This window comes from Gouania willdenowi, chromosome 19 (genome assembly GCF_900634775.1).
Source record: "Gouania willdenowi chromosome 19, fGouWil2.1, whole genome shotgun sequence".
Taxonomy (NCBI): domain Eukaryota; kingdom Metazoa; phylum Chordata; class Actinopteri; order Blenniiformes; family Gobiesocidae; genus Gouania; species Gouania willdenowi.
This window is the reverse complement of record NC_041062.1, coordinates 8,666,848-8,680,236: the sequence shown is the minus strand read 5'-3', so window position 1 is coordinate 8,680,236 and position 13,389 is coordinate 8,666,848. Positions and strand designations below refer to the sequence as shown.

The 13,389-nt window shown below is 36.6% G+C and overlaps 1 protein-coding gene across 11 annotated transcripts in view; it reads left to right on the top strand.

Annotated features, from left to right (window-relative positions):
• The window catches only part of srcin1b (SRC kinase signaling inhibitor 1b), a 56,036-nt gene extending 45,362 nt beyond the window's left edge, over positions 1–10,674 (top strand). For 9 of the 11 annotated variants that reach the window (XM_028476305.1, XM_028476302.1, XM_028476303.1 and 6 more), the window contains 5 exons: positions 716–1,031; positions 1,644–1,977; positions 2,629–2,771; positions 3,519–3,668; positions 6,021–6,614. In XM_028476305.1, coding sequence (XP_028332106.1) covers positions 716–1,031; positions 1,644–1,977; positions 2,629–2,771; positions 3,519–3,668; positions 6,021–6,173 — 1,096 coding nt within the window. In that variant the 3' untranslated portion in view covers positions 6,174–6,614. Of the gene's footprint in view, positions 1–715; positions 1,032–1,643; positions 1,978–2,628; positions 2,772–3,518; positions 3,669–6,020; positions 6,615–10,274 lie in introns of those variants that run through there. The other 2 variants (XM_028476304.1, XM_028476306.1) reach the window with 2 other exon arrangements.
• The last annotated feature ends 2,715 nt before the right edge of the window (positions 10,675–13,389 follow it).

Genomic DNA, 13,389 nt, shown 5'->3' with positions numbered 1-13,389 from the left:
CTTTTAACACCTGTTCCTAAAACCAGTCACGAGATAACATGCTTACCAAATGAACCACAGCACTTTTAAATATAACTCCAATTTAAGTATTTTTTTATTTCTAAGAACACAGGAGAAGGATGATGAGCGTGTGTGTCTGATCATGCCCTTCATTCAGCACGCACATAGTATTATGATAAATCATAATCGCGAGATTGATAATTAATTACAATTATGACCTAATTATCATTGTAATTGAAAAAATATGTTGCTGTTGTAATCATAATTTATTTGTAATTGAGTTCAGATAATGGACTTTCATTTACAATTTATTTTCATAATTGTATTTGATTTCAGTGGAAAATAATAATTTTAAATGTATTTGGAAAAAATGCTGGTCACCTTATTCATAATTGAGTTATAATTGAACATGGATAATTGAAGATGTAATTGTAATTTAAAAATGTAATTGACCCCAACCCTGATTCGCTGACTAATGATACCAACACAGACCTTACCAAAATATAGCAAAGCCAAACAAAAGTTCAGATGTTAAAAACTGAAGCTACAAGAACAAAATGTCAACAAAGTTTCTGTTGTTGAGAAGTAAAAGTCTTTATTATTATTATTATTATTATTATTATTATTATTATTATTATTATTATTATTATTATTCAGTGAAACACCGACATCCAACACTGTGGTGAAGCGTTGATCCGTCTCTAACAAAGAGTAGTCTTTTGTCTTCCCTCTGTATGTACAGACAAGTCACTGAGGGCGTGTGGAAGAGCCCTGAAGACCTGCTGGGACCAACCCAGAGGAGATCAGAGGACCTGGACCTCCTCACCAGTCCTCCTCTGAGTCTCACCGACCTGAGCAGCAGCAGCAGCGGCACCGGCCTTGGGAACTGGATCCCCGCCTCCACCGGCGACGCCGACGCACCTGCACCCGAGCAGGACCTCCAGGCCTCGGTGGGCTTCAGGAGCCTGGTCCTGGACGAGCTGCCGAGCCGGAGACCCTCCGACAAATCTGTGTCGGCAGAAGTCCGACTGGTACAGATCCATATGTAACAAATGCTGATGGCACTGGTTCTGTTAGAATAAATCATATTTCTTGCGCGCCCTCGTCAATCAAATCCAGTGAAAAAGATGAGCACAAAACTGTTTTTCATAATAAAATTACTGAAACATACATTTAAATTAAATTTAATAAAATATTTTTTTATAACTTACTCAACCTCCTCATGATTCAGGTTTTTGTCTTTGTAGGTTCCAAATGCATCTTTGGAAACTTCTACGTATACTTCAGTACGAACGCTCACCATCCTAATCATACTTATAGTATATAGTTTACAGTAAATACTCATTGAGTTTGTAGTGTATAGTACGGAGTACAACGTTTCAAACACTGCCAAAGAGTGAAAGAATAAACTAGAGCTCACTGTTAGCATGCATGCTAATAATACTATCAAGACAGTGCTTTTACTTTTAGCATTTGAACACACCGACACATCACTAAATTACCGCATTAATAATCATCATCTTCTAGTTTTTTCCTGTAGAGTTAAAGTATTGTGAAAGTATTTTGTACTCCGTAACTTCCACCTGGGCAGATAAAACCATAGAAAACGGGGTTGGTTTCTGTTTTGTGTGTGTATCCATCAGGCTGCTGAGCGGGACTGGGAGGAGAAGCGAGCCAGTCTGACCCAGTTCAGCGCTCAGGACATCAACCGCTTGCTGGAGGAAACCCAGGCCGAGCTCATGAAGGCCATCCCAGACCTGGACTTTGCAGCCAGGCACATAAACAAACCGGCAGTGCCACCGAAGCCCCAGATCACCATCCCGATCACGTCCACCACAGCTGCTTTTCCAGCAACTGGGAGCACTGGGAACAGCGCAGCCACATCGGTGCCCAGCGCAGACGCACAGCCTAACAAAGTGCAGCTAGCTGCTCAGAAGCTCAACAACATGGAGGGAGCAACTTCTCACCGCGGCTCAGGTCACTATCATTAGTTTATTGTTACATATAATAATAATATAATTAGGCAGCAGGGATGTGTCTGACTGGGCATCTTTGCTGAGGATTCTGCCACTGTCGACTTGGATAAGCAGGGGAAAACGTAGTGGAACAGATTTCTGCATGTTGAGTAATTGGTTGGTTGGTTGGTTGAGGTTTGTCGATCTGTTGATGGATTGATTGGTTGGTTGGTTTATCTGTTGCTCGATTGAATGACTGATTGATTGACATTTGGGCAGTCAATCTTCTCTGCTGAGGATTCTGCCCCTGGGACTGGGATAAGCAGCAGACAACGCAACGAAACCGATTTTCTGACTGAAATATTCTCAGTTCAATACTTTTTTTGCAATTCGTGTGTTTACGTATCAGATGTTGGATCTTTCGTTTGCATGGATCGTGGAACATTGATGTAAAAATGGTACTATTTCATTGGTCAAATAACATCGTCAAACGAATTAAACCGAGCCGCCTTCTAGAATTTTCTCTAACATCACACGAGTGAATTATCATCATCACAATGATACAAAATGTATGATTCTCTCATTAAGAATAACAAATAAGTCTCACTTGCCTATAAGTTACAGTAACAGATTGGCTCCTCCCTGCTGATCATCTGACCTTTGTTCCTCACAGTCGACCTCAGTGTGGCTCGTTACCGAACAGAGAAGCCGTCCAAGTCTCCGCCCCCGCCTCCTCCTCGACGAAGCTTCCCGTCCGCTCACGGTCTCACCACCAACCGGACCGGAGAGGTGGTCGTCACCACCAAGAGCCCGAAGGTGAGACCCACACCATCCACAACATCAAAACCTCACCTTTACACTGTTTTCAGCTGTTTACAAACTGTTTGTCTTCATTTGATTTACATTCAACTGCGAGAATATCTAATCTATGAAATTCTTCAGTGTTTTTGAATATATTTCAGCAATGCTGGGATTTTTCAAAAACCAGACAAAAAACTGATAAATTTAAACCAAATTCATCCTAAAATCTTTGTATCTCTTTATAAGAACTACAAAGTTAATCAGTTTGAGCCCATTTTTGCTTATATTGACCCTTTTTCTGCAACTGCACCAAACTTGCCATATTTTGACCTATTTTCAGCACTTTTTCTTGCCATGTTTTTGCTTCTTTTAATGCATTTTTGCTACATTACTCCCAATCCTGCCATTTCTCCCATAAAAAGAAAGAAGAAATAAAATTTACATCTTTAGGATGACTATATACTATGGCCCAAATATACCAAACTTCCTGGATAACAGTGGATATTATTCAGATGAATAAATAAGATTCATACATTACACCATGCAGCCACCGACGAGCCTTCAGCTTCTTCTTCTCTTACTTCTTTTTATTTTATGAGACAGAACACTTCATTTGTACCGATTTTTTTTTTTCATGCCAGAGCTCTGGAATGAACGCCACAAAAGATCTTTTGGTTTATTTTTTACCTTTATTCATCAGACATTGTGCAGCTCAAACAGGACTTACAGGCTGTCTGTGTTCTTTGTTTTTCTTCCTCTCAGATGGAGGAAGACAGCGACGTTCCAAAGACTTTGGTGAAGCTGCGACGAACTCCGTCCGACGCCCCCCGTCCCGCCTCCACTCCGCCTGTTATCGCTGCATCGGCCGTTAATGATGACGATGAGGAGGAGAAGATCATTGCTGAGCTAGAGGTATTTGATCACCTGGTCCTGACCTTCTGTTCTTGTTGAACTTGTTTTCTGACCCGTTGTCTGTGCACTAATGAAGATATTTCAGAGATCACCTGTTAAAGGTTGTAATAATCAGCGCAACGGGGCGCCACAGGCCCCGCCCACCATCTTTGGCTCCTTGGGCAGAAAGGTAAAAAATAAAAGCTGGAGTCGTTGGCCTCTTCTTCTTCTGAAGGCTGAGCTCATCTGCTACTTTAACCAACTTTTCCTCTTTCAAACTTTATTCATCACTTACGATTTTGTGGATTTACTTAAACTAACAACTAAGTATGAAAAAATAGTTTCTTTCTTTCTTTCTTTTTTTTTAAAGAAACATTTTAAAAAATACACAAAAACTGGCCTACACGTGTGTTTTTTTCAGTGTGTATTTCTGTTGTTTCCCACACTCTTGAAAGACACAACTTGCGTCGCGGTAGCTTATTTTAAAAATCCTTCAATTTCTTTCAAATAATCCCACCAATGGCATAGCAAAGTTGGAGAAAATTGGTCGTGAATTTGTGATTTTGCAAATAAAACCTGTAACTTATTGTTTGACACTTGGGATAATGTTGAGAATTATACACATTTTCACTAACGATTCATCCATTAGATCGATGAATGGATTTATAATCCTACGATCCAACTACATCGATCTTTGCTCGGCAAGTTGTCCTTCCTGATTACATTAATTGATCTAAAATTGTTTTAAACTGTAATAAATCGATTTTATTGATACAAGGATATAACGCATTGGATTCAAGCACAATAATACAATATTAATATGAAAAATGAAGTTTGCCGGCTTCTCCGTTTTGTTTGTCTGCTGATAACAGTAACTTATTTTATTATTAAAAGCGCTTTTACAATTGATATAAAGTCAAGCAGAAGAGTCAGGTTAACCTAATACATATTTTTATTGAAACTGTATTGATTATTGAAAACTAGAGTAAACATACTGTTATTTTAAACTGAAGTGTTACATTTGACATTAAATGTTGTTATAGACGATTCACTTACAACAGGGGTGTCAAACTTATTTTAGTTCAAAGGCCAAATATGGACCAGTTCGATCCAAAGTGCGGCGCAGATTTTAGGAAAAATTGAGAGTTCTTTCCACAAATTGCAATTAAAAATGTGATATAAACAAATGAAAACTGTGAAAAGATATTTTGGAGTTTCAATAAATTGGTGATTTTGTGATTTCTACAACTGGATTATTTTTTAATTTACACAATAACTCGTGTTTTCTCTGTCATGTTTACTGTCTCCTGTGGGCCGAATTGGATGCTCTGAAGGGCCAGATTTGACCCCCGGGCCTTGACTTTGACACGTGTTTTACAAGAAACATCAAGAATCTATGAAAGCTGACCTGTACTGTCCAGTATTCAGCTATTTGTTTCACACACACTGGTTACATTAGTATTTTGGTTAAAAAGTTACTGAATCATTTTGGATCTAAATTAATTAATATAATCTTTGAATCAAATCGATGAATCGTTACACCCCTAGTGTTCACACGTTTAAGTCCAAACTAGGGCACAGAAATGTTAAAATCGCTTATTTTTTCATAAAATCTGGATTTCATCCCAAACTGGGGCGTATGTGGACCACTGAAGGCCACTTTGATGATATTAACAAGCTTTCAGCAGATACTTCAAAAGCCTAAAAAAGCATTCTGTTCATGAATTTAAAAATAAGGCCTTAATTGTCAATAAAATGCCTTAAATCAATGTTTCAAAAGTCTTAAATTTGAACACATAAGTATGATTTTATGATTGTAATTCATCTCACGTATCAAAACACTGTAAATGGTAACGTTCATTTAAAAAAACTATAAATTATATAATTTACCGTAACATCGCGCAATCACGACAGCGGAACAAACTACTGATGTGGTTGTAGAGGGACTCTGTGCAGATGCACGTCATGCTTGTACCTACTTTCAACAACATGTGGAAATATAAATTTAATGAAAATTACCTGTCCAACAAAGATTTTTCTCAATGATTTTGTTTTTTGTATTTTTGTTGTTTCATACATTTCTGGCTATTTTTGTATTCATCTTGTGTGTTTTGAGTGATTTTTGTGTGTTAACTTTGGGGGCCACGACTTGCACGTCTGCACTAGACACTGGAAAAAATGAACCTTAACCCTAATTGATGTGGCATTTTTTCCCTATTGTTTTTACTGTGAAGTTGGTTCAATTTAATTTTAATTGGCAATAAAAAAAAGTCTTAAAAAGTCTTGAATTTCATTTGACTGATGAGTTTTCCGCCTTCTTTGACTCTAACTTTAAACACAGTGCCTAATTCACGCTCCCTTTTCCTCCCACAGAACAGTACAAACTCCCCGGGGCCGACCAAGGGCCCGACCGTCGCCGCTCGCCTCAAACACCTCCAGCAGGGCAGCCTGGAGAGACCCAAGGGCCGCAAGCAGAAAGAGGACTTCCCCAAAGCCCAGGGTCAGCAGCAGGTATTCCACTTCTAACCCTCAGAGGAAAACCAGGCCCAGGAACACCACAGCACTGTCCCCACCACGGGAACCCAACCCAGAGTTCCCTCTGGACGCTCCACGTTTCCTGAGGACGGTCTGTGGCTTTGGCGCGATGTTAAAAAGCTTCTCGAGCGCATCGTTCGCCTCCAACGCCACGACATTTCTCATAGTCAGTGTGACACGTTTCATCCTTTTCGTTTCTGCCATTTTTTAAACTCATAAAAACTGAAGGAATGAATCCAGGAATCAGTGCAATAATAAGCTTATACATCTACAAGCTAGGGATGGGATGGGCCACAAAGTCAAGGTTTACAGTAGGGCTGGGCGATATATCGAGATTCAAGATACATTGAGTTTTCTATTTTGGTGATATAGAAAATTTAGAAAGTTTTGTTTTAGGTGGCGCTGCTTTCTCTACTTCAGTGTTTCTCAAATGGGGGTACGCGCACCCCTAGGTGTGCACGATGGCACTACAGGGGAGAGAGAGAGAGGGAGGAAAATTAACAAATGCGAGCATGAAAAATATGGGGTTTATATTTTTTTATTTTTTGTTAAAAATGATAATCACACTAAATATTACCAGCAACTCACAAAACGACAACAAAAACAATAATAAAAAGTACGCACAAACAACAAAATACACAAAATGACACCAAACACACGCTAAGAGGGAAAAATATTTCATATATCTCATATTACCAGCGACACACAAAGCGACAACAAAGACACACAAATATATATACACAAAAATAACAGAGAAACATAAAAAAATCACATAGGAAACAACCAGACGGCACCAAAAACACAGAGAATAATTTAAATGATTCCAACAACACAGAAGAACTACAACAAAAACACACAAAATAAGATAAATAAATATTCTGAATAATAAAAATAACAGACAAAATGATGATAGAAATGATCTTGATTAGAACATGAAATGAAAATAAAAGTGTCAGTCTTGGACCCACAATAGGCTGGAGATGACAGGAAATGATAAAAACTATAAAAATAAATCTATTCTGGATGCACTAAAGCAGTGTTTTTCAACCTTGGAGTCGTGACCCCATGTGGGGTTGTCTGGAATTTAAATGGGGTCACCTGAAATGTCTCGTAATTGATACAAAAACTATAATTACTGATTAAAAATATATTCTTTAAATTTAAATCAGGACAAAATCTTAACTGAATTATATACTATTTAAAATAAAATGTACTATAATTATATCTGTGCGTGTGTGGCATTTTGCATAATCAAATTTAACCTAGAACTGTCCTTCTGATCAGACTTTATTTGAATAAAAATGATCAAAATGTATATTGTTTATATTGATATTTTGACAAAAAATATTGAGATATTAAGTTTTTATCCATATCGCCCAGCCCTAGTTTACAGTTACTTTATTTTTACTTAAAGGTACAGTTGATAAAGGACACAGTGAAGATAAAGTGACGTCAATACAAGGGAATAATTACAATTAAATAATAAAAAACAATGATAAATAGGAGAAATAAATTTACATAACGGTGTTTTTTTAGGTTTGAGGGCAAAAAAATGAATGAAAGATATGAAAAACTAAGAAAGAAAAAAAGGTTTTATCAGAATATTTTTGTTGTATTTACTAATTTTGTTAGTTAGAAATTATCAACAATTTGTTTTCCCATGAAGTATTGAGGGTGTGACTTATACAGCAAAGTGACTTATGGTTGTCAATGCCATATATTTTCTAATTAGCGTTACTTTTCTTTTAGCGCTCAGTGAGACTCTTAAACAGTGAGTTTATTATTATTGGAGGAATAATAAATATGTCTGCTTTGGTAGGAATTCATCATTCATTAATTGACTTATAGCCAAGTGCGATTTTGTTGTTTTTTTTGCGTGAACATCGTAGATTTCTACATATGTGTGACATATGTACAGTACAGTGGGGGAAAAGGAGCTTTCGACACCAAAAGCATCCCAGATGAGGCAGAAAAATATGAAATCTGTTTTATTGGCCGGCACAGTGCGATAAATGACCTGACTTCCTGTTTAACGGCTAAGCTAAGCCAGGCTAGCTCCTCACATGGATGCACAGGTCGGTGTGGGTGAGGATCAGTATTCAGGGTGTGTGTGTGCGCCTGTGTGTGTGTGTGTCTGTGTGTCTCTCCTTCTGTGGTTCCATTTTAAAAATTCATGGAGTCATAACCATCATCCTGGAAGCTTCAGCCTCGCCATGGTTTCATATTTCCTCTCGTTCATTCGCCGTCTGTTAATGTGCAGCGAAACGTAGACAAGTTTTAGCCCCAAAGAAAACAAATTGAAGATAAAAGATCACACTTGATAAAAGATCATCAGATTAACACAATTTGGTTTTATTGGTTCCATAAATTTACTTACAAAATGTTTTAAAAATATTCAAAAATCCTCATTATTCATTAATAGCTATTTGAAGCCCTCACATTTCTCAATAATTTACCTAAAAAGCGGCAGTACCGCTGTGTGTGTACACTAACTATATTTGACTTTTGACAAAGTCAACATTCACAAAATAAGGTTAACAGTAATAGTTTTCATAAAAACAAGTCAAACTGCATTTACAGAGAACAAAGGACATGTGTTGTCGTCATGGCAACAGAACAAACTCAATTTCCTATTCAAGTAAAAGTAAGAAATACACGTTTAAAAAAATTAATTCTGTTTTTTATTATCTTATTGTGTATTTTTTCCTTTTTCTGGAGTTATTTTGTGTATTTTATTATTATTTTTTTGTCTTTTTTTGTTTTGAGTGTTTTTCTGTCATTTAATATGTTTTTGTGGGTTTTTTCAGTTTTTGAATAAATTTTTTGCGTCTTTTTAGTCAGTTTGCGTTTTTGTTTTATGTGTTTTTGTCGTCATTTTATGTATTTTTCTGTCATCTTGTGTAATTTCTTCTGATTTTGTCTGCTTTCTGAGACATTTTGTGTATTTTTCTGTCATTAATGATGTTTTGTGGTGGTTTTGTTTATTGTCTATAGATAACCTGTGCCCTGGTAGCCGTCATTTTATAGTTATTATATACAGAAAAGGTATAAATAGATGTATGGCCTTCCACCAGGGGGCGCCATAAAGAAATATTTTTGCGTAAAAATGGAAATTATTCAATAAGTAGAAAATTATCCACCAGGATATAACAATATTATTCTAAATATTCTAAATGTCACAACAAAAACCAAAAACAACAACAATAATAATAATAATTTTATGTCATAATTTGAGGAAAATTTAGGGATTTTGTAAGAATTTTGAGTTTTTTTCAACTGTTTAACATTATAAATGACTGCATTCATGCAATATAAGCATCAGGCTTGTTGAGTTTCATTTACGCTATGATTCATGTTTTCTATCATTTTACTTTTTCCTGTGGGTCTTATTGGTTGCTCTAAGGGACCGGATTTTGGCCCCGCTGCCATGAGTTTGACACGTGAGTTAAAACAATAATAATTATGACAAATTAATTAAAAATTATAATAATAATTAAAAACATGTATGTCCTTTATTCTAGAAATGTATGGATCTGTTTTATGATGATTTGATTGGCTGATCAATAGAATTACCTTTTTGAATATTTTTTTTTAAATTGTGAGAAATTCATCCCAGATTTTTCCAATTCCTTCACATAAATTATTTTAATTCATTGAAAAACAAGTCGACGACGTCTTTCCATCAAACCAACATCAACATCAACATGTGCCACAGGCGAAGCAAGCCTTCCACCCTGTCTCCTGTTCTCCAGTTCTCCTTGCTCTCATTCCCCTCGCCCTTGTCGTCTCTCCTCTGTGCTTGTTCAGCTCTCCCTCCTCGCACTGCGTCACATTTTCTGTCTGCTGCCATTTCTGCTGCTTAGCGACACACACTAACCCCCCCCCACCCCACCACCACCATAAAAACCAGTGGGACTTTAAATCCGACGCACCGAGGCGTCAGATCTGAGCACGTCGCACAGAACTTGAAAAACATTTGTCTGTGTGTGAGTTTTGATTTGTGTCTTTTTGCTTCTTCCTCCTCCCTCCCTCCCTCTCACCAAACGCTTCCTGTTTCCATCCAAACTGATTCCTTCCTTCCTTCCCTCTCAGCGCTGAGCTCCACTGCAGAACTACCGGCCCCTCATCATCGTCACCATCACCATCACCATCATCATCATCATCAGACCAACGCTTCCCTCCAGCTGCTTTGCTCCCCCCTCCTCCCCCCTCTCCATCCTCTCTCTACTTCTCAGGTCTCAGCTGGACTGAGGAGTGAGTTCCACTTTTACTGATTTCACACCTCGGAGCAACTTCCTGTTAAACAGTCTGCGTCGGTTCTGGAGCATCTGCATCAACGCTGGGATTTCACCTTGAATCCATCAAACACTAATGTGGAGACAGGGTCATCTATAAGGGGGATAAAGGGGAGAGATTTTTGGGGTCCATACATAAAGTCAGCAAAATGATGGTCTATTGATCTATGAATCTGTGATAACCACATTTATTTATTCATCTGAATAATATCCACTGTTATCAAGGAAGTTTATTATTATTTGGGCCATAGTATATAGTCATCTTAAAGATGTAAATCCTTGTTTTAATCAGAAATAAAAATGGGTTAAAAGTGAGCAAAAATGCTGGAAAAGGTGGTGAAATGGGATTTTGAAAACTACAGAAATTGGTTAAAAATTGCAAATTACAGTGGGCTATAACAGAAAGAAAAAGAGTTCAAATTGTCAATATTTAACAGTGGCAGAAAAAAAGTTGGAACAATTAGTTTAAATTGGCAAATAATGGGAATGACAAATTGTGAATGTGGTTAAATTGTCAAAAATAAGCATGAAATATGGTGAAAAGAGGTTAAAAGTGACAATAATGGGGCAACATATGTGACATTAGGTGGAAAAATGGTGGAAAGGGCCAAAAATGTGCAGAAAAGGTATTGAAATTTGATAGAGAAGTGGCAGAAATGGGAGTAAGGGAGCAAAAAATTCTTAAACTGAGCAAAAATATGGCAATAAAAAATTTTGAAAATTGGTTAAAATACGGCAAGTTTGGTGTCGTTGCAGAAAAAGTGTGAAAATAAGCAAAAATTGGCTCAAATTGTTCATAAAATATTGTTGGTTTCTTAAAAGCATCTGACAACCCCATTGCAGTGTCAAGCAACCCCAAATTGGGTCCCGACTCCAAGGTTGAGAAGTTCTGATGTAAATCCTGGAACTAGGAATTGTCATCCTCACTGATCTCATGATTGGAAATCATGACGCATTTCCTTCATTCTTCGTTTCCCTCTGTGTATTTTCTCATTCTGTGTTTAACTGACTTATAACACAAGAGCGTGGGACATTATTCATTAATGTGTTAAATGCTGCTATTAATACGACTTCCAGTGACTCATCAGATCAAACCAGAGCCACCATCGCCATTAGCTTAGCTTAAAAGAAACCTCTCTATTACTTGCGATGTTACACGACTGTAAAAGAACCCTTAAACAAAATCAGAACAGGCTTTTTTTAGTTGCATAAAACAGCAACTTGAAAGACTTTATTCTTATTAAATTCTGATTATAGTTTAATCTTGGTTCTAAATTATAATTATAGGTGAAAATAATTCTTAAAAATCTCCAAAGTGGAGAATGACGACTTGTATTACTGTATAAAAAGTGGATTAAATGTTTACAGGCAGTTGTTAGCATGCTAACGCTAACAGCCAGTTGTCGAGTCGAGTCATCCTTGCTTTTGGTCCAGTTAGCTTAAAAACTCTAGCAAATTATTTTTTCAAGTAAAGAAAAAATAATTATGTATAGTAAAATCGATTATTGTTCTCTTTGGGTCTGTGTAGCGTGCTAGCAACAGGAGGTTTTATTTTGGTTTTGGTTTAGCTTTTAGCTTATTTAGCTCAAAAACTTTCCTACATTCATAATTGTCCAGTGAAATCAAAAGCTATTTATTATTTATGATGCTGTTTCTGCTACATAATGTAAGGACATTGGATGATTAACTTAGCATTTTGTTTGAGGTTTAGAAGTATCTTCAGCTTCAGAAATGGGACGAAATGTGAACAACTAGCTGTTAGCATGCTAATGCTAACCACAACTTGATTTTAAGCAGTCATTCTTTAGCTTTTAGCTCAGTTAGCAGGCACACACACACAAAAAAAAATTCTCTTCATTCTACTTTTTAATTTGAAGATAAAAGTAATTATTTCAGAAGAGATTAATAAAGATGGCACAACTTGGGCTAAAATGTGGCTAAAATTGCATTGTTGCAATAAGACAATAGCTAGCTTCTTCATGCCAGGTGTTTTTATTTTTATTTTTGCTTCTTTAAAATTTTGAGAATGTAATTGTAATTGACTTTCCAAGGGAAAATAATAATTGTACAGGCAGTTGTTAGCATGTTAACGCTAACAGCTAACAGTTTTTGTTGATAAGCTGAGTCATCCTTGGCTTTGAGTTTAGCTTAAAAAAAAAAGTAATTATTTGAGAAAAGATGAATAAACATGGCACAACTTGTATAATTGCGTGAAAAAATGTTGCAGTTTTTATTTAAATATAAAAATCCTAAAATTGCATTCTTGCAATAAGACAATAGCTAGCTTCTTCATGCCTGACGGGGGTTTTTTTTTTATTTTGCTTTCTTGGAAATTTCTCAAAGAAAACAAACTGACAAAACTTGAGTTTATGTTGTGAAATTGGGACACATTCTGTGTTTTGTACATTTATATTGCTGTGAATTAATAGCTGCAATTAATGAGTCAGGAAACAACAAAGAGGGGGCGGGGGATCGATGAAATCCACGACGATATGATGAATATTCCCGCGTAATGAGCGATATTTTCCTGAAAGGAAACCCAACAGAGCGTGTGTTCGTAAACTACGCACTTCTGCGTACATTCGTGTCCTTAACGTCACCTGAACGTGTTCACAGAAGATATTGTATTTATATTACAAGATCATTTAGTTTTTCTTTGAAAGAAAATGTATAAAAAGGGAAAAAGCATCATCTATGTTTTATATAATCAAGCTTTTTTTGTATTTTTATACTTGAAGAGTATTCATGAAGTACCTGATACGTTTATTCTGTAAATTATGATTATTTTCTCTATTTTATTATATTTTAATGCGAACCATCCAACCGTCGCCACACGTTGTACAGACGCGGAGACGTAGTAGCTCGTTTAAAAAACACAAAAAAATGAAAATATTAAAAAAGCACACAAAACG